Genomic DNA, 22,161 nt, shown 5'->3' with positions numbered 1-22,161 from the left:
GCATTATAACTAGTTTCCCTGCTCCCGCTCTTGTCGCTCTCTAGTCAGTTATCAATATAGCAGCAAGAGTGATCCTTTTAAAACCTAAGTTAAATCCTATCACTTGCTCACAGGAAACCCTCCAAAGGTTTCCCATTTCACTTAGAATAAAAACCAGATTCTTTACGAATGGCCTGTACAGCCATAGATGATCTGACCTCTCTCTGGCCTCATCTCCTGACACTCCCTTAGCCGATCTGGTTTCCCTGATGTCCCCTGAACACACCAAGCCTAATTCTGCCTCAGGGACATTGTACTTGCTCGTTTCTTTTTTGGGCTTATCCTTTCTCTAAAAAGCCACATGACTTGTTGGTTTGTAATGTCATCTTAGTAGAGAAACCTTCCCTGACCATCCTGTACATAAAACTGTAAACATCCCCCCTCTGGCTCGCCTTTCTCCTCTTCATCTCTTTTAGTATATGTTTACTTGTTTATGTTTATTTTGTGTATTCTCCTATTCTCCTACTAGCATATACGCCCAATGAAAGCAACATCTTTGTTTTGTTCACTACTCTGTTCCCAGTACCTAGAACAGGGCCTGGTACATGGTAAATATTTGATGAATTAAATGTAGGTTAACACAAAATCGTAGATGGTCTTGATGCCAGGTTAAAACATACACATTGTAAATATTAGTTCCCCCATCAAGGGCCCTTTGTCATCTCTCTGGTGAGTAGATTGTTCAAATCTAAAACCCTTCCCTTTTATTAAAAAAAAGAGGGTGTAACTTTAGAGATATTAAAGCAGGTTGCATTTTTAAAGCTTATTTGTGGTAAGACACCATGTTTATATACCATAATGTAAGAGGCACTGTAGAAATAAATAAAAAAGTAGTTTGGTAGAAAGATGAGGCCATAACCCTTCTCTGTTTGAAGGGTCCTGGGTGTTAGATGTATTCTTGGCCGTTGGGTCTTCTGTGTTTTTGTGTGTCCACACTTCATTTTATATAGTATCTCTTCATAGAAAAGTAGATGAGAAGAGGGGCAGTGGTACTGCAAGAACTTTGCATATTCAGCCTAGGTTGTACAAAGTTCTTTCTAGTCTTTACATGTGTTCCTTAGGTTTATTGAAATATCATTTATATACAATAAAAGCCATCCATTTCGGTCTACAATGTGAGTTTTGACAAATGTATACAGTCGTGGAACTATCATCAGAGTCAGCAAATAGAACATTTCCATTACCCCATAAAGTTTTCTTGTGTTCCGTGGTAGTCTGTTCCCTTCCCTCACCCTGAGCCCCTGGCAACCACTCATCTGATTTCTGTCCCCATAGTTTTGCTTTTCTAGAATGTCATATAAATGGCATCGCACAGCACGTAGCCTTTTGTGTTTGGCTTCTTTCATGTAGCATAATGCTTTTGAGATTCATCCATGCTGTTGTATGCATCAGGAGTATGTTCCTTTTTTATTGCTGGGTTGTGGTCCATTGTATGGATGCACCACAGTTTTTCTTAGTTCACCAGTTGATGGACATATGGGTTGTTTTCAGTTTTAGTTACTCTGAATGAAGCTGCTGTAAACATTTACGTACAGGTTTCTGTGTGGACACGTTTTCATTTTTCTTGGGTCAGTATCTAGGAGTGATACAGCTTGGTCATCCTGGTATGTATATGACTGTTTTCTAGAGTATTTTCTAGAGTTGCCAATTTCATCCCCCACCAGCAGTGTATGAGAATTCCAGTTGCTTTATATCTTGCCAGGACTCTTAGTTTTATTCATTCTACTGGGTGTGTAAGTGTTAAAGTGTTTCCAGTTGCTGCTACAGTGTCCATATCAAGTTTTCATTTGCAAGCAGGCTTTAGTTTTGTTGAAGGCATTCTTTTCTGTGGAGCTTGTTCTGCACGTGATCCTCTCTGTGGTGATGTTTGGGTCCCTTACCTCCTCCTCCCGGGTTGTGGGTGTGGAAGGGTTGCCCTCCGACTAGGCCGGGGAACTTGTGGACACTTACACATCCCTGCGTACTTCGCCTCCTCCCTGCAAGTGGTTCCCTAGTGTTTCTGCAACTTTTTTCTTCTGGCTCCATCCCAGCCAGGCTGGGAGAGGAAAGTTAAGAGTGTGGCGTCCTCTGACAGCCTCCCTTCTTGTAGAAGGGTCTGAGGCTTGTTTGTTTAAGCTGAACAGAGGATGCCAAACATAGAGTTTGAGTCAGCTCAGCAGTAGCTTAGACGCCCCTTTTTGCTCTCCTGGTTCCTCCTTCCCTTTCCCCTCCCCCTCTGGCCAGTTGTTTCCTGGGCTTTGTCTGAGACACACTGTAGAGTTTTAGTCCCCATCTACTACTGCCTGCTGTAAAACAGAGACGAGATGGAGGAGAAGCCACCAGGAAGTGTCTGACAACACTGAGCTGCGGGCCTCTGCCTCTGTACTGATAGTACAGGACAGCAGTAACCTCAGGAGAAAGGCATTTAGAGTCTGCGCTGAGCTGTGGGCTTGTGGCTAATTCAGGGGAGGAGAAAGGACGGGCCTGGAAATGCCTCTCTTAGATTCGTCTTATTTGCCACCAACCATCTTTATTTTGACGCACATTCTTGGAATTGCCGGTGTTCTGTACTGGAAGAGATGTGCCAGAGACAGAGCAGGTAATGGGTGCCCAGTGCTTCTTGAAATCTGCTGTGGGGCTTTCGAGGGTGGGGTAGATGACGGAGGCCTTCCCAGTTGCCTTCCTTAAAGGGCCAGTACAGCCTCTGGGCTGGGTGCTGTCAGACCTGAGTGCCTGTGGGATTTACTGAGGAAACCAGACTGTCCTGGGACCAGTTTGGGACCTGGACCCTTTACTGTTTTGTGAGGTTCGTCTGGCTGGAGGGTGCTGGTTGGATGAGGTGATGTCTGGGCTGGAGGCTGAGGGAAGTGGCAATTGTGCTGACTTTTGTCCTTCCTCAGAGAATCAAGCCCTTCCATTCTTTACTTTCTCAGTCTCAAAGTGGTTTTTGATCTTTTTTTTAAAAAAAACAAAAACAGAGTAACTCTATCACCCTCCTTCAGGTGTAAATGTGGGAGAACTTGTGGGGTTAGAGAAGTTTCTAGATTTGGTGTATATTTGGGTGAGAAAAGGCAGAGGAGGAAAGGTCAGTGAGAGGAAAGGGTCACAGGGTGTCCTTGCTGAGGTGCATTTGCGAACACGGGGGTGCCTCTGTTCTCTTTGATAGGGTTGAAACTGTTCCTTTCCCCTCAGGCAGCTACACAGTTTACTCTCTGTGTATCCAAGCCATCCTGCATCCTGTTCAATGCAAGGAAGTTAACTGTTCTTTCCCCCAGGTGAATATTTGGATCCTGATATTAAAAATTTTTTCTAAGTGGTAGCAGACCCCCCACCCCCACCCCTTATTATTTGTTACATTATATTTCTTTGGCTTCTAAATACCCAGTGCTGGGATCAGCCCCGTGTTTAGCTGATTCTAAATCTCCGTAGTTGAGGAATAGTAAAGTCCAGCTTTTGCTGGAGTACACCCTTGGATCTCAGTGCCTTTAGTCCTGTCTTTGTGACCTGCTTACTGCCTTCAAGCCAACCTATTGAGACACTTGTTACTTGTATCTTACAATTAAGATGGAGGTTTGATGACATTACTTAGTATCTTATTAGAAGTTCATGAATGCTTGACAGAATTAGAATTAGATTCAGTCATCCCCCAGTGTCTTTCCAGTAAGTCCCAGAAAAGCTTATGACTAAATACTCAGATCCCAATGTGTGTCTGTATCAGCAAAAGCAGACGGACATTTAGAAATATGTTTGCTTGTGTAGTGGTGTGTTTTAAAAGGTAGCTCAAAGTGGCTTTCCTGAAATGTAAGCCTGTATTTGAGCTTATAAGGAAAGGAGTAGACAGGCATGAGTTATTTGGCTGTATATACTGTGTCATATATAATGAGAAAGTAAATATTATTTAGGCAAAGGTTGCTGCTTTCATTTTCTTGTGCATTATGGTAATGGCGTTTCTAAACCACTAGTTGATTAATATTTTAAGAAGTTTATCCTCAGTATAGGATTTGCTATTGAACTTAGAAGTCGTAGCCCTATCTTTGAAGTGCTTTCTTGTTTATGTTTTAGAATATTAATTTCATAAACAGCTGTAAATAACATTGAAATAAACAGAAGAAAAGTAGATTGTAAAAGCTTTTTATTTTTATGAAACAGTATTGATTCTAGTACCTAATAGTTATATTGGGAATGTGCTATGTTCAGTTTATCTGTAAAATTAGAGCAGTGGTTTTTTTAATTGGAGAGTATGGATTCTAAAACTTTCACAGGAGTACTTAAGAGCTTCTGTACCCATTTTATTTTAATTTCAAGTTTAAGATGTATTTTATCTGTTAAAGTGTGTTTTTAAATGACGTGTATACTCTACTGTACTGCCAGTTGGACATCACCAGAATAAAGTTCCTCCGCCATCTCTGTATACTTGATTAAAAAAGGTGAAGATTGTGTCTTCTAGTCTGGTCTTTTTTTTTTTTTCTTCTTCTTCCCCTAATAGGAGGTGTGTACACTATTGCAGAACATACTGTACCACATAGGTCCTGTGCCTAATAAATTCTAGGCAAGTCTCAGGTGTTCAGTCCTTAATAGTTAGTGGGTAACACATTGTTAAGTGATAAGTGATAACATTGTAATATTGGTTTAGTGTGTACCACAAGGTTTTGTGCTTCTTGTTCCACTTTTCTAGTCATATTATAGGATGAACATAGTTTTTAGATATTGAAGGTATTTAACTTTGAAACAAAAATTTCTGCAGTTCCTTCATGCTCTTGTATTAATTTATTTGAATAATATCCTGAGGTTACAGGCAAACTATGAAACTGTTACTATTTGTTTCTATTTGTATAAAACAGTTTTTTAAAAAATGGTTCCCTATAGTAAAGCACAGTACAGAAATAAACAAGATGCTGAGACTGATATAACTGTAATTCAGTAATCTCTAATTTCAGTCAAAATTACCTGATTGGTTATGTCATTTGGCTTTAAAATAAGTAACATAAATTTGAATGTATAAAATTGATTTATGCTATTTAATACTGAAATTATATGTTGAGTTTCATGTAAGATTTGTTTAAAAAAGTGCTCTGTCGGGCTTCCCTGGTGGCGCAGTGGTTGAGAGTCCGCCTGCCGATGCAGGGGACACGGGTTCGCGCCCCAGTCCAGGAAGATCCCACATGCCGCGGAGCAGCTGGGCCCGTGAGCCGTGGCCGCTGAGCCTGCGCGTCTGGAGCCTGTGCTCCGCAACGGGAGAGGCCACAACAGTGAGAGGCCCGCGTACCGCAAAAAAAAAAAAAAAAAAAAAAAAAAAAAAGTGTTCTGTCAGAGTTGAAAACTGCTAGGTTCCTTTTAGTGCTACGGTTCTAAGATACAGTGTTCTAGTAAATCTTCATTGTGTTTGTATAGATTTCAGATTTCTTCCCTTCTTAAAGTTGATAACAAATTCTATATTGCTCTTAGAGCTGGAAGGGACCTTACATATCAACCAACGCAACCTCTCACTTAGTACCACTCTTGTCAGAAGTTATTCTTCCTTTGCATGAAGGCCTTTGTAGAACATACAACCAATGGACTATTTGTTATGTTGGTAATGGAGAAGTTCTTTTTTAATCTGAAAGTTGCCTCTTTGTAACTTACGCCCATCAGCCAAGTTCTGCCTGGCAAAGATCTAGTATACCGATGGTCCCCAACTAGATTGGTTCGACTTAGATTTTTCGGCTTTAACGATGGTGTGAAAGCAATATGCATTTAGTGGAGATCATTCTTTGAATTTTGATCTTTTCCCAGGCTAGTGACATGCAGTACCTAACTCTCTCCTGATGCTGGGTAGTAGCAGCAGCCGCAGCTCCCATTCAGCCATGTGATCATGAGGGTAAACAACTGGTACAACCATTCTGTACCCATACAACCGTTATGTTTTTCACTTTCAGTATGGTATTCAGTAAACTGCAAGAGTTATCCAGCACTTTATTATAAAATAGGCTTTGTGTTAGATGATTTGCCTAATGTAAGTGTTCTGAGCACATTTAAGGTGGGCTAAGCCAAGAGTTGATGTTTGGTAGGTTGGATATATTAAATGCACTTTCGACTTTGGATATTTTTAACCTGCTCTGGGTTTATCGGAATGTAACTACAGCATAAGGAAGATCTGTCCTCCCTCTTTTAGGTGTCAGGCTTGCTTATACTTGAAGGCTATCTTTGCCAGCCTAGACACTTCCCTTTCTAATACTACATACAATTTCCTAACCCCTTATCATTCTAGTATTCCCTTTGGACAGTTAAATTGATTATTTTTGCTTTGAAAATGTGGTGGCCGTGTGTGTGTGTAGAGAGGTGAGGGGAGTACAGCAGGAATGTGGGGAAGGAATCTCTGATTACTATTTCTTAGCTTTCATTTGCTATTTTTTTCTAGGTGTTAGGAGTCCATTGGTGAGATCTAGTTATATGATATTAAGTACATGGCTTTAACAACGGTGTTCCCAAGTCACCGTCTCTTCAGCAGATGTAAACAAGAACAGGAAGACACAGTTTGTACTGAAGCCATAATACCTGTAAGACAGAATTTAGCACTCACTTAGTATCAATACTTGGAATTTCAAATAGCTTTCAGTACACCCTGTCCACACTTGCATTCACATATATTATCTCATTGTTCCCCAAACTTCCTACTGTTTTAGCTTGCATCATCATTTTTCTTTTCCAGGACTGTTGAAATAATGTTTCGCCCATTCTCTGTGTTCCCTCCACGCTCTTGCCCCTAGTCTGTCTTCTACCTGTAGCCAGAATGATCTTTCTAAACTACAGAGCTGTCTGTGTCACTCTTCTGCTTAAAATCCATTAAAGCTTTCGTTCTGCTTTTAAAAGAAAGTTCAAACTCTTCATCAGGAGATAAAAGGGTTTTCATGATCTGCCGCCTGCCTATTTCACTAGTTTCACATCCTGTCTTGGCCTTACAAGCAGTACTCCGTACTCAAGCATCATTTAAAAACTTGTAGATCACTACCCGAAATGCCTGTATCTTCTTTTTAACTAACAACTTGATGCTTGTCCTTCAAGATAAGTAGTTATCATTTCTGGAGAGCCTTCCTTGACTGGAATAAAAGTTCCTCTTCTGCGTTCCAGTAGCATTCTGTTAATACTTCCTATTCAAACCCGTGTGGTCATCTTGTTCAGCTTGTTTCTTTCCCCACTAATTAGATTTTATTAGACTCTAAGATCTTTAAGAACAGGAACTCTTACTCATCTCAGTTTCTCAAGTGTCTGTGACAAAATAGATGTCAGTGAATGTTACTTGAACAAATAAATGAAGGAATTAAGATATCATTAGATTAAGCTGTAACAGGAACCATACCCTGTTCATGTGTTACTTACAGGGCTTGGCTTAGCTTGATGTGTGGCCTGAGGTGAGTGCTTAGTATAGGTTAACTGAATAATATAGAGTTGCCCTGTGTATTAGTTTATCAATATCCATGTCATGGTAGTGTAAATAGGAAAAGGGCTTTATTTATATACTTGAGAAGAACATTTGAATTTTTTGTTTGTGAAAGGACAGACTAAGGTCTTGCTTTCTTTATCTGTAAAATGAACGAGTTGGACAATCTAATCTCTTAAGGTTCTTTCCATTTCCAGCATCCCACTAGGAGGACCAGCTATAATCCCTGGATCTGGACCATATGGAGTACAATCTAGAATTGTACCATGTCTTTTTTTTTTTTTTTTTTAAAGCAGCTCCATTACACTATTGAGTCTCATTAACCTAAGACAAGTTATAAAATGGCCAGACCTCGTGCATGAACTGTTGTTGTCTCCCCTCCAGAGGCTGCTGTTCCTTTGGTTTTCTTGAACCTTCAGCATAAGACTTAAAGGCATCCTAGTTAAATCTTGTCCTATGAGATTTGGTGTAGATTTTTTGCAGTTGCTTTGAATTTTAATTCCTCCATTTATGACTTAGCTGTGCATCCTCCGTTTGTAGTACCTAAATTTTGTTACGCATGTAATAGACATGCAAATATTTAAACAAATGGTCATATACCTAATATATCTTTGCTCAAATAACTAAAACAATAGGTGTTGTAGTCAAGATGTAGTCTTTTTCTTTCCTTAGCTATTTTTTTCTAGATTGTTCAGTATGTAGGAAGACCACTGAACTTCGAGTCAGAAGATCTGGATTCTAAGTCCTGGCTTTTCTGCTTACTACTATGTGATGTTAGGTCACTTAATTCCTCTGGACTTCGAATTTCTAATTGGCATGAGAAGAAAAAAGACTAAAGTCTCTAGTTTTTTGCAATTCTGGCAGTACGATTATCTGGCTGACACTTGGATGTAGTATGGAATTGTGGTTGAGAGCTTGTTGAGAGTCTGGGGTCAGACTGCCTGTGTTTTCATCCTAGCTCTGCCCTTACTGGCAGAGTGACATTAATCTGTCTGGGCCTCTGTTTCCTCATCTGTAAAATAGGGTTAATAATACTGCATGGTTGCTTTGAGCTAGTTCTTAGAATATATTCTGCACATGGTTAAGGACTATATAATTGTTTGCTATCATTATACTTTTTTTTTTTTTTTTTAGCAAAACAAAACAAAAGATATCAGTGAAGACATTGCACTCTCCTGTGGGCTCCTGGGACAAAATATAAATGCTTATTTTTACAGTTGGGAATTTAAAAATGTGGTAGAAGCCAATGTGGAAGTGTTTAAAAAGTTAGTGATATATTATGAATCATTATCTCACACATTAGAAGGAAAGACTATGTCTGCTTTACTAGCCTCAATAGTGGGTGATTTTGATGTTTTAGGAAATAAATTAAATGTATAGCTTCAGTTTTCTGTACTAGTAAGAAAGCCGGTAGCTGTAAATTCTTAGATAACTTCTAGCCATGTGTGGAAATATTGGCTTGAATCTCTTCCTTCCATTCAGCATTTTAACGAATCTGCAGGTAGCAGCCAGATTCACCTTTTCTTGCCTCTCACATCTCTGGACTTCTAGTGAACTATGAAATGGCTCAACATTGGGCTAAAAAGGAAGTGGACTGGCCCGGTTAATCACTATACATGCTGATTTCCTCTGGGTAATTAAGAGCTGACTGTCCTCATCAGGGTCCTCTCTTTCCCGTTAGCAGCGGCTTCCCTTTTGAGGCTCAGGATCTCCTAGGATCCTAAAGGAAAGGCCTGTCTCCTGGTGGCTAGACTGACATTGTCCCCAAAACTCTCTCCTACTATACTCAGTCTATAGTACCTTCCGGGGAAATAAGTTCTGCCTAAATGCCAGAGGAGTGAGAAAAAGGGCACACTTTGGTTCACCTTCCTTAAACCTTACCCAGTAATGATTATTTTGATTTTTGGAGACTGTGAAATTATTTAGTATTTCTAGAAGTTGCTCTACATACTCATTTGGGGTATGCCTTAAATCTTCAGTTGGCCGCAGGTAAGTGTTTTTATTTCTTAACTTGCCAGGAACATTCTACCTCCTCATATATATAGCTTCCCTACCCCAGTTTAGTTACTCTGGTTTAGGTCCCTCAAAGACAGCAATGGTGCAGCAGGAGGCCTAGCTTCGGAGCAGGACAGATGGGTATGTAACCTTGGTCTAGTTATTTAACCTTTTAAAAGTAACTTCGTCTCTAAAATGGAACTGATAATACCTTTTTTTAGAGAATTGTTGGGATTAAATGAAATGATATTTAAAGTTTTTAGCACATTGCCTGTGAACTAACAGTAGGTGATCAATTAATTTTAGCCTTAAAATTAATTAATTGGGTTATCGAGTGCCTTCTAAATGTGTTAGAGACTAGGCTATGAAGAAGACAGTCCCTGCACTCAAGGAATTTAAATCTGATAAAGGAAAAGGTTACTAAATATGAATCAGGAAATCTTTATTCCCTTTTATTCTCTCTTCCCTATTTTTTATGCATTTCTTTTCCTAGGTTAAGGTAAATTCTAGGAGGACCCTTCCTCCAAGAGTGACCAAGGAGACTCTAATAAGAGGAACAAACTGAGTAGAGTTGTCACAGGTTATCGGGGTGACTGGGAGCTTAGTCAAGGAGGGATAAAGTCAGCTGTTAGTCCCGTTATTAGTAAGTAGTAACAGGATTATTACCAGTTTGTAGGTGGGAGAGATGCCTAATAGGGGGTAAGGAAACTGTCAGGGAACTGAAGCAGGTCACAGGGCTTGTTTATACTGTGTGACCTGCTAGGTAAACTTGTGTTTACTTTTTTTCCCACTTGCAGTCTTTTGGGCTAATTTCTGGAAACCTGCTTTCCTGGGTGCTGCCCCTCCCTCCCTGTCTTCAGGAACGGGATTGGAAGTAGCATTAGCCTGAAGAAGTTGTTCTATTTAGGGAGCTAAAGCAGAGGGCCAGTGATTAGGCCCTTATCTGCAGTGGGGCCTTTCTGAGTGGTGTGGGGACAGGATCAGAGCATCTGTCCTGACATCAACAGAGGCTCTGCTTTTTCTATTCCCTGGTTGCATCACAATTATGAAGAAGCACTGATGGGTCGGGCCATCTGAATGAAAAAGCCCTTCATTGTGTTTCTTCAGCATTCCAGTGTCTGGTACAATTAGCCAAGACTCAGAAAACAAGTTGGACAAACAAGCAAGCAGCCTTCCACTGAAGGATAAAGGGATTTCTGGCACAGCTGAGTTAAGTGCGTTGACTGCAGAGACAAAGTGGGAGGGTCTGGGAAGAGGAAGGTGCCTTTGGGATGACATTCCTGGCTGGATGAGGGGAAAGAATGGAGCAAACAAGCAAATCGTATTTTTGAAGCTGATGAAATCTGCTGTGCCAGATCTCCTAGAGGCTGGTTGGGGCTGGGCTACTCTATGAGGAGGTGGAATCACTGGGGAGAGACTTTTGACTCTTTGGGCAGCTCAAAGTCGGAACATGAAGCTCCCTGTGGAATCTAGGAAATCCGTTGGCAGCGGACAGCGTGTGGGCTTGCCCCGTGATAGCCTCCCCGACTGTGGGGCTTTTTCAGTTGGTTAACACTTTACACACACTTCAGCCTGAGAAGAGTCCAGCCCCAGCAACAGGTTGTTGGGCAGTGGATGCACTGGGCCTGTCTCGGCAGTTAAGCCATTTTACCTCACCAGCCCTCCTGCAACTGTCTCAGATTCACCGGGTCACAAGCTTCTGCTCTGCAAGTGGAAGGTACCTCAAAGACCGGCTTCTGCCTGCGCAGGCTTACTCACTCACTAACTCGGCTGGACTTCTGCATCCGAAGCGCCCACCTCGCCTGCTGCTGTTGGTCTGAAAACACTGAGCTAGCTGGTGGCGCTTTTGAATAGGATGCCTCTTGCATGAAGACCTGGACCCAGTTTGGAAGTGCCCCAGGGAGGAGCTTCCTCTCTGACCTCAAGGGGAGGGAGGAGGTCAGTAGGAAGTGGTGGGTGGAGCCACTTCTCCGAACTTCTGCTGTCTCTGTTCACCTCGAAGCCTTTTTTAAGGAGCTGCAGGGCGTGCACAGGCCCCTAGCCGGAGCTTCTTTGGCACACCTTCCTTCTAGGCAGGGTCAGCAGACGCTGGCGACATGTGGCCCAGTTACCAAGATGAGCACGAGTTCAGCACCCACCTGGTTTGCCGCATGTGCTGCATGGGTTAGTACGTGAAGTTTTTTTCCTTGTCTGGGCCTGAGGATCCCAAATAGCCCTTACTCTCACTGACTCATAAGAACGCATGGGCTCTGAAGCCTTGGAGGCGTTACAGCTTTGGGGCTTGTTAAAACGTGCAGTGGGAGAGACTGGGGTGCCCGGCTTTCTGGGGAACTTAAGCTTGTAGTGACTGGCAGTTAAGAGCCTGAGCTTTGGGTGTGGCACTTTTTTATAGAGACTGAATTCATGCTTATGCTTCTGTCTGTATCAGGAAACCACTTTTAAGTTATGTTGCATAGTTCTGAAAGTCCAGGGCGTATTTTTAGGAGAAGTTGGTTGGTTACAGAGTCCACCTCTGAGCAGACAGGATTGTGGGAGGAGGGGAGGGTGGAGTCATGACCCAGGTTTCCTCTTTGGGGCTGATTGCTAATTCTCTTACGTTTACTCTCTTGCCAGCTGTGAGGAGGGAAAAAGGCTTGAAAGTGGTCTGGGGATGGGGATCTTAGGAAGAGTTGGAGGCTAGGAAAAGAGTCTTGTTGGCTTAGATCTCTCTAGATAAAGGAGAAGAGTTCATTTAGATAATGTTCTGTGACCTTGAGCAAGTGGCCTAGCCTTTTTTGGCCATAGGTTTCCTTGGCTTCCAAACTGGAGGGTGTACAGACTGATGCTGGAGGTATCGTCATCAATTTCCAGTAAAATGGAAAAGATAAGGAAAATGTAGTGTGCTTTTCATAAAGATAAACTTATTTAAAGAACCTGTCCTTTATTCTGAAAGTGCCCTTTCTACTTTTTTGATGTTAAAATGTCCATTATTTTATGAAAGAATTGTTGTCAGATGGTAGTTTGTTTTTAGATATCTTTACTTAGCAAAATAAAAAGTTGACAACTTTATATTAGGTTTCCTAATTTATTTTGGAATATTTACCCGTTTGTGAAATCTAAGTTTAGGAACTACTGGATTGATACTACTACTAATATCTTTTGGTTTTGTGTTCTTAGTCTCTAAAGCAGAACAAAATTGTGACCCAAACAGGCAGATTTTCACTAAAATTGAGATTGCTGGTTGTTTGATCAAGAGGAGACCTCAGAAGAAATCTCAGAAGGGGAGTAGCAGAGCCAGGGTTCCGATCCTGTCTCCTGACTGCTAGACTAGTACTGCCAAATTTTTAAGTGCTTTCTGAGAAAAAGGGTTGGTACTATAATAATGTTTGGGCACAAGGAGTAGCAGTTTTAGTCAGTTACTGCCATGGAGTCTAGCTTTTTATCTTTCCAGTATCATTGAGATTCCTTCCCTGAGATCTAGAGGAAAGACTCTTCCTGCATCTGAAAATGCTTAGAGATAAAAGGGCCCTTTTTCTGTAATCAACAGAAAAGTATAAGGAAGTCTTGAATCTTTATTGAAATTTTCAGGGCAAAACATCATTCTCCTAGCTCATCCTACTCTGTTTAATCCCCTGGATATATATATATATATATATATATATATATACACACACACACACACACACACACACATACATACATACATACAGAGAGAGAGAGAGATTGAAATAGGCCCTAATTCATACAGTCATTATGAGGAGTATATGATATTAAAGAGCTTAGCTCAGTGCAAGCTCCTCTGCTGATTTTTTTTTTTTTCCTCTGCTGATTTTGATATTGTTGATTCACAGTTGGTATTTGGAAACCATTGACCTAGTCCAGACTCCACACTTTATAGATGAAACTCAGGCTCACAGAGGGCAGATGAGTATCCTATAAGGTAAGCCACAGAGTAGAGGCTAGGAAATCCAAGTTATAGCCCTGATTCTGCCCCTCTGTAACCTTATCTAAATTCTTAAATCTGGGCTTTGATTTCTTCATCTTTAAGATGATTTTTTTGAGGATCATTAACCCCTATATCTCTTTGTATCTGTGAAGTATTTTATTTTTTCTGAATGTGATACTCCATTAAATATTCTAGAAGCTATTGTGTTTTTCTCCCTCTTCCCTTCTCCGTATAAGCCTCTCGTTCTATTTCTGTGGCTCTTTCTTTTGCCACCAGGCTTACTACTGGCTTATTTCTTTATCTGACTTCTGCCTTGTACTCTCTGATTCCCAGTAGGGCAAAGAATTATTGGTAACAAAGTTCAGATTTTCCTAAGAAATAACATAAAATTTTAATTTTGCACTGAAGTCCCTATTATCACTTCCCTAAATTCCCATGTCTCAATCCTCATTGAGACATTCTGAGTCTTCACCAAGTCTTGGTGACAGATACCTTTCATGAATCCCTATTATAGTTATAGTTTACACCTCTCCTCTTCCCTTCATTATAGGACTATATTGTGTTGCCTTCTGATAATTTCACAGTGGCAGGAGAGTGTGGTGGTTAAAAGTCCATGACAGACTTGGATTTGAATCTCAATTCTACTACTTAGTAGCCATGTGACATTGGGCAAATTATTAATAAGCATTTCTGAGCCTCAATTTGAACTATGAAATGAAGATAAATAATGTGTACTTGATAGAATTGTGAAGATTAAGTCAAATATCAATACTAAATGAGACAGGCCTTGCACAGTGCCTGACACAGAGTAAACACAATAAATATTGAGGTCATTCTTACCTCCCAAAGTTGACTTATATACTTCTAAGGAAAGGAATCATTTATAATACTGGTGCCATTGTATATTATTGGTAAACATTTTAATTGCTTGATCTCCACTTCAGACCATTTTCTTTGAGCTCACATTAAGTGGTGTGAAGTCTCCTGGGTGTAGATGTGGCAAGAAGAATTTAGAAAAGCTGTAACTGTGGAAGGGACGTCTGAATGGAGATCCCTGCTCTACGCTGAAAAGCAGTCTTTTAATTATCATTTGAGAATATTTTTTAGTCTGACTTTGAAAATACCATCATAAAGTATCCATATAGATACAACCTTGGCACACAGTGGGCTCTCACATAGTATATATGGTTAAATAAATGAGCATTCCTGAGTGCCTCCTATTGTCCTAAATGTTGGATATTTAACGAAATTTAAAACATGGTTCTTGACTCCAAAGAACTAAAGTTCAGATAGAGAAATTGGATTTACATGTAAAGATATCTAACAGTAGATTTTATATATTCGGTGCCAAGTAAATTAAATAAACACAGGCATCCAGAGATGGCTGGGATAGCCAGAAAGGTGTGAAGGAAGAAGTTGACTTCAGCTGGACCTTGTAAGGAGGCTCTAAGTTAGATAAAACAAGAAGAGAGGGTAGATATTTCAGTAGGGAGAAATAGGTGAACAAAGGCAAGAATGTGCAAGGTATGTTTGGAAACTGAGATCAGAATGGTTGCAGTTGAGTCATGCAGGGGAGAGTCTAAAGATAAATTTGGAAGAGTAGATAGATTGTAAATTTCTTCAGGTTAGAGGCCATGTCTTATCTTTATCTCTTCCAACCACCTAACACATAGTGAATAAAAACTGGAATTGAATTTCAGAGGGTTGTAGTAGGCAGTAGAAACAAAGGACTTGGGCTTGAGCCTCTGGTCGTCTGAGAGCCACTAAAGGATTTTGAATAGAGGGGTAATACGAGCAAAGTGGTGATTTAGGAAGACTTGTTGAAATAGGCTGGCCGTACTACCTGCCACGGCCTCAGCTATCAACTGTTAGCATCAAATCTGTATCTTCAATTCTGCCTGCTCTTCTGAACTCTAGACCTAAGGTTCCAGCTGTCTGCAGGAAGGGCCTGCTGACATCTCATTATGTTTCTTCTGCTTTACCCAACCTATCCTCACCCAATCTGTGCCACCTGTTTTCCTTATCTCCAGGTACCACTCCTCCCAGTTGCTGTGACTGGAAACTTTTTTTTTTTTTTGTGTGTGTGGCTGCGCTGGGTCTTTGTCACTGTGCACGGGCTTTCTCTAGTTGCGGCAAGCGGAGTCTACTCTTCGTTGTGGTGCGCGGGCTTCTCGTGGTGGGTTCTCTCTCTTGTGGAGCACGGACTCTAAGGCACACGGGCTCCAGTAGTTGTGGCACGTGGGCTCAGTAGCTGTGGCTCGCGGGCTCCAGTAGTTGTGGCACGTGGGCTCAGTAGTTGTGGCTCGCCAGCTCTAGACACAGGCTTAGTAGTTGTGGAACACGGGCTTAGTTGCTCCGCAGCATGTGGGATCTTCCCGGACCAGGGATCGAGCCCGTGTCCCTTGCATTGGCAGGCAGATTCTTAACCACTGCGCCACCAGGGAAGTCCCTGTGACTGGAAACTTTAGAATTATCTTGAATTCTCCCTTTCCTTAACATCTAGCCAGTAGTTAAGGGCTATTGTTTCTTCCTCTACATTGGGGTGGGGATCTGGCTGCCCCTGCCCTATTCATGCTCTTAGATTTTTCTTGGTCTGTCACACACAGTAGGCCTCTAATTGCTTCTACCTCTTAGTGCGTCTCTGCTGCAGTCTGGCCTTCCGTCCAATGCCAGATTAATCTTTCCAAAACACCCTCTGGTTCAGAAAATTTCAGTGGTATCCTTTTATCTACTGAATTAAGTAGATGCTCCTCATTCCTGCTCTCTGGAGTGATGTGGTCTCAGGTGACCTTGTTAGCTTCCCTTCTCATTACATGGCTAACTGTATGCTTTGTGTAGCCACACCATTCCTTCCAGTGTATCCTGTGTACTCACATATCTCCAAGTCACTGCTCGTGCTTATTCTTCACTTTGGAATTCCTTAACCTCTTTTTGGGCTGCCAAAATCATACTTGTCACCAAGGTTTACTTCAGATACCACACCTTTCATGAACTCTTCTCCTATGCCTCTGTCAGAATTAATCAGCTTTGTTTATCAGCATGATTTTGTGCAGCTTGTATCTGGTGTGCTATTTGCTTGGTGTTATTGTTAATTATTTATTTACATATTGGTCTCTGCCACTAGATTGACCTCATGTGGTCAAGGAACAGGCCAATTCCAACTTTCTATATATTTATTTCCCTTTTGTTTATTTATTTAAAAGATTTATTTTTTATTTATTTATATTATTTACTTTTGGCTGTGTCGGGTCTTTGTTGTGGTGAGCGGACTTCTCTCTAGTTGTGGCGTGTGGATTTTTCTCTTCTCTGGTTCAGGCGCGTAGGCTCCAGGGCGCGTGGGCTCTGTAGTTTGCCGCACGTGGGCTCTAGTTGAGGCATGCGAGCTCAGTAGTTGCAGTGCGCAGGCTTAGTTGCCCCGCGGCATGTGGGATCTTAGTTCCCTGACCAGGGATTGAACCCACATCCCCTGCGTTGTAAGGTGGATTCTTTACCGCTGGAGCACCAGGCAAGTCCCAGGTATCTCATTTTTAGATTTTCAGGTGGTTGGTGCTTCTTGGGCTTCTTGAACCACTTGTAATTTTTCTGTGGCCCTCAGGGAAACAAGCAGAGGCTCTTCTCTCTTTGCTTTTTTAATGATTCATGATGCTGTGTTGGGCTATGTTGGAATAGAACACAGAACTCTTTGCCTCAAATGCAGGCTTTCATTCCGACCCCAGGCCTATCCTCAAAATGCTCCAAGTAGAGTAGAGTAGGACAGATGGACAAGCAAACTATGATACCTTGAAATAGGCACAAGAGGGAGATCACTCAACTAGTGTATATAAGGGATGGAGGAGGTGATAGCTGAGTTGAATGCTGAAGAATGAGTAGTCAAGGAAATGGGGGAGCTGTCCTCCATTGGCAGAGAGAACAGTGAATGCAAAGCATGGAAGTGTGAGAGCACATGCCTCATTTGGGCAAAACGGTACGTTCGGCAAGGCTGGAAGTTAGAGTTTTTATGAAAGGGTGGCGAGGGAAGAGTGGCCACATATGGGGCCTTAGATCCCAAGCTAAAAAGTTTAAATATTATCCTGAATGCAGGCATCAGGCTTTAGAATCCAGCAGAGCTGGGTTCAGACTTACCTTGTGATCTCCGACAAGTTACTTAGCCTCTGTGGGCTTTATCTTTCCAGTAAAATAATGCCTCTCAGGGTTGTTGAGCATTGGAAACAATATATGTAAGGTACCTGGCATATAAGTAGAGACTTGGTAAATGTTATCTGTTAATATTATTAGGATAAAGATTCAGTGTGGGCAGCATTGTCCACAGTGCCGGCAGCGCTGAGGAGGGTGGTGTCTTAGTCAGTTTGGGCTGCTGTAACAAAACCATAGGCTCAGTGGCTTAAACAACAGACACTGATTTCTCACACTTCTGAAGGTGGGGAAGTCCATGGTCAAGGCACCTACAGGTTTGGTGTCTCGTGAGGGCCTCTTCCTGGTTCATAGACAGCTAGCTGTCTTCTTGCTGCACCCTCACATGGTGGAGCGGGAATGAGAGAGCTCTCTGGGGCCCCTTTTGTAATGACACTAATTCCATTTATGAGAGCTCCACTCTCATGACCTAATCACCTCCCAAAGGCTTCAACTCCTACTTCTATCACACTGGGGGTAAGATTTCAACATATGAATTTCAGGAGGACACAGACATTCAAGCAGTGGCAGATAGTTGTAGCAGGGAAACCTATTAGAAGCAGAGAGGGAGACAAGAAGAGTTCATTTTTAGACAAGTTGAGCTTGAAATGAGCATGAAATTTTTAGGAGTCAATTGGACATATGAGAGTGGTGTTTAGGATAAAGGCCTGAGCTGAAGATATGGATTGGGAATTGTCAGTGTACAGGTTACAGTTGAAACTGTGGAAGTAGATTAAATCATTCTGGGAGAATGTAGAGAACAGGTATTATTTACTTTTTTTTGAAATCTATAGGTTTTTTTTTTTTTTCCCCATCCCATAGTGTACATAACACCAAAAATTTTGCATGCGATTTTAGGTGGTTTATGACTCCCCCCAACCCCACAAATCCATTTAGGGACCCTTAGGCCCATGGATATCTTAAGAAGCTGTAGTAATACAGAATAAAAAGGAAGGAGGGCTAAGAATGAGTAAACATTTAGGGATGAACAGAAGAGAGGGAACAGTTAGAGGGGAAGGAGGGGAAGGAGGGAAACCAGGGTAGAAAGAAGTCTCAGAATCAAGAGGGAGAGTGGGTTTAAAAGGTAAAGGAATGGTCACCAGTGTCTTCTGTGTTGGCAGCTGGGTGGCTGTGGGGAGGGCAGTTGCAGTGAATTTGTGGGGCAGGAAGCCAGGTCACATGGTGGAGCAGGAGGTGCAGCAGTAGAGAAGTGAGCGCTGTCATCACACCGGTCCGGAGCCCAGGGGAAAGGAGAGGAGTAGTTAAAGATACACAAGCTAGGGGGTGGTGGTTGGATTAAGTTCTCAAGAAGGGAAGATACAGGATCCAGATTTCAGAGGGAAGGACTTGCCTAGGTAACAAGGAGGGACATCTCTGCCAATGAAACTAAAAGATAATTAGGGTAGGTATTGGTAGCTTGGTGTCCTGTAGTGGTCTTAATAAAGTTGGAAACAAGTAGTAAATCCCTCTAATTAAGCAACCCTCGCATGATTAATTGGTGCCTCAACATGTTCAGTCTGAGAATTTCGCAGTGGCCTGTTGGGTTCTTCGTGGTCAGTTCATAGCCTTTGGTGAGGCTGAGCTTACAAGGAGCATCTAAAAGAATATCACCTTTCCTGTGATTGACTGTTTTCTTCTTGCATAAGGGTACCTTCTTAAAATTCTATCTCTAGTGTTAGGTAGAAAGATCTTCACTAGGCCTGAATTAAATGAAGGATTTATGTGTAGGGAATCAAACCTAAAACTTCTTAAAAACTTTCAAAGTCTGAGCCGTCTGGAGTGTTCTGAAGGTCTATGTAATAAAGTTGCTCTTTGGCTTACCTGATGAATTTCCTTGCTGATATTAAGATCTTAAAATCCAGGCATTGCAGTATCCTCTTATCCTGCTTAAATCAGGAGAGAACGTTCATGTAATTGATTGGTCTGCAACATAGGATCCTAAAAAAGGATCCTCCAGCTTTGGGGCAAGGTTGTTCTATAAAACCCTTTCCTGAGGAACTTATAGCTTGGCTCTAAGCAGGCTAGCTGCTCTTGGGAAGGACTTGTAATCATGCTGCTTTTAGTAATTACGTTCAGAATTAGTACTTGGACCTCTTCCCTCTGAATTGAAAGTCAGTTTTTTAGCTATTCGAAGCATGACTGATTTGAGGCCATCCGGTTTCCCTAGTGCATTATCCCCATGAGAGGGCTCGGTAGGTGAACAGCGTAACTATGGGTAGTAAAATTTAGAAGACTCAATTGTGTCTAAAAGAAACGAGGTCTAAAAGAAACGAGGTCTAAAAGAAACGAGGCAGTGGACTGAACTCTTCAGGTCTAAAAGAAACGAGGTCTAAAAGAAACGAGGCAGTGGACTGAACTCTTACAAGTGGCTTGGCTTTGATTTCATTCTGTGTGTTTCTTTAGCCAGTCTTCTAATCATATATTGGCCACTCAAGAATGTTTATTTATTACCTATAAGAGTCCAGTCCAGGGAATTCCCTGGTGGTCCAGTGGTTAGGGCTCAGGGCTTGCACTGCTGGAGCCTGGGTTCGATCCCTGGTAGGGGAAATAACATCCCATAAGCTGCGTGGTGTGGCCAAAAAAACAAAAAACAAAAAAACTGTCCAGTCCAATATGTAAAAACTCAGATACACCAGTAAGTATCACCTTTTTGCTGGGGCCTGCAAACATAATGGAAAAACAGTATTAAAGCTAACTAAAAGTTCTGCCCGCCACATTTTCACCAATGCCAGGTCCACTCTGCTTTGCTCTATTTATTACCCTTATAACCAAGAATAGTCTGTTTCTAATTTTACAAAGTTCTCACTCTGAAGACAACAGGTTTTGTTTATAGAATTTCTTTTATTATAAAAGTAATATGGGCTTGCTATAATAGGTTAAACAATACATAGATGGAAAAGAAAAAGTTAACAGATTTCCTTTTAAACTAGCCAATATTTTAAAGAGGTGGAATTCATGTGATTTCTTTTTAGTCCACTGCCTCAGCTCTTTTAGACCTGAAGATGCGATTAACACAATTGAGTCTTCTTTATTTTCTACCCATAGTTATTCTGTTAACCTACCAAGCCCTCCTATGGGGATAATGCACTAGGGAAATCAGATGGTTTCTCATCAATCATGCTTCCAATAGCTAAAAAGCTGACTTTCACTTCAGGTAAGGGGAAGGATTTATTTTAGTCTTATAATGTAGAGCTTTAGATGTTAGAAGCTATGGGACATGCAGAAAAGTAAAGCATGATCTCTTTCCTCAAGGAGTTAATGATCTCATTGATGAGTAAGAATGAGCACATTAAGAGATCAGAATTTATATAATTATATAAGTATGGATTGAGTGATTAGCATAGTAAGTACCATAAAAATTTGGAGAACAAAGAGACTGTTGAGAAATGGAATTGTCGGGAAAGGCTGCCAGAGTAATTTTTCTCAAACACAAATCTCACGTGTCATTCTTCTATTTAAAATCTTTCAATACTTTCCCTTACCTTCCCCTCACCAGTTTCTTGGTGATAAAGTTTGGACTCCTTAGCTTGTCATGAAAGGCCGTGATTTGACCCATGCCATTCTATCCAGTTTTAAGTGTCACCACTACCTATTACACGTCCTGTCTTTCAACCATCCTTAATTCTGTGCAGTTGTCTGAACATGAGCTCCTTGTTATCTCCGTGATTTTGCACTAGGTAGAACTTCATGTAGTAGCTTTGTCCCTTCTCTTTCTGGCTAACTTGTACTCATCTTTTAAGGTTTAGTTAGTCACTCACCTGGAAACGTTCACTAACCTCCCATGGGTCCCTCGTCTACTCAGACAGGTTAGCCATTTCTCTTACGTTCTTGAGCGCTCTGTGCTTACCTCTGTTAACAGCACTTGTCAAGCTGCATTGAAGTTATTTCTCCTTTCTGCTAGACTCTTTTAAAGGTAGGGACTGTGACTTTGTGTAGCACAGGGTATTCCAAGCAGCTAGCTCCTTGATAAGGACTTATTCAGAGAATAAATGAGTGAATGAATGAGCTGAATTTTAAAGAATAAATAGCATTTGGAGAGGTGGAGAGGAAAAAAGTAGCTTGCCATGAAGAGAAAACAAATGTCAGTGATTTAGATGAGATTGTAGCTGCAAGCTGATTCTGATTCAGTCTGCAGATGATAGAGGCTTGGAAAGGATGATGAAGAGGTCAGATAACTGAATCAGCATCTAAAGAAGATCGAAAGATCAAAATATGTTGGAATGACAGTGGTCACATCTAATAAATATTCTGGCTTCAAATACTTGCAGCACTCTATGAAGTGAAAATCAGATAAGACTTAAAAAAAAAAACCAACAGTTCCAAGTGAGCGCCAATAGGTAGAATTTATAAGGATGCAGATTATGACATGTTATGGAACTATTAAATTAGTATGTGTTGCTTTATGAGGTAGTGAATTCTCTATTATCTTAAGTTTTAAGAGTCAATAATATTGTAGATGTATGCAAGATTTGGACAGACCTTTCAACTCTGAACATATGATTCTTTGTTGTTGAGGGGATTTGTGAATCAGCAGGGAATTAGACTAAATCCATTCTAATTCCTAAGTTCTGTGGTCTGTAATAGGAAGAGATCACTGTTCCTTGCAAATAAAGCAGGAAAGGAAGAGCTGGTAAAG

At 41.3% G+C, this 22,161-nt stretch overlaps 1 protein-coding gene across 5 annotated transcripts in view; it reads left to right on the top strand.

Annotated features, from left to right (window-relative positions):
• MACF1 (microtubule actin crosslinking factor 1) overlaps positions 1-22,161 on the top strand; it is a 341,877-nt gene that overhangs the window by 98,592 nt on the left and 221,124 nt on the right. Inside the window, exon 1 of one of the 5 annotated variants that reach the window (XM_073791617.1) lies at positions 2,169-2,617. The exons of the other annotated variants lie outside the window; for them this stretch is intronic. Coding sequence (XP_073647718.1) covers positions 2,509-2,617 — 109 coding nt within the window. The 5' untranslated portion in view covers positions 2,169-2,508. Of the gene's footprint in view, positions 1-2,168; positions 2,618-22,161 lie in introns of those variants that run through there. 5 annotated transcript variants of the gene reach the window in all.

The sequence above is a fragment of the Tursiops truncatus genome, chromosome 1, assembly GCF_011762595.2.
Source record: "Tursiops truncatus isolate mTurTru1 chromosome 1, mTurTru1.mat.Y, whole genome shotgun sequence".
Taxonomy (NCBI): Eukaryota; Metazoa; Chordata; class Mammalia; order Artiodactyla; family Delphinidae; genus Tursiops; species Tursiops truncatus.
The sequence above is the reverse complement of the archived record's forward strand: the minus strand, read 5'-3'. Positions and strand labels throughout refer to the sequence as shown.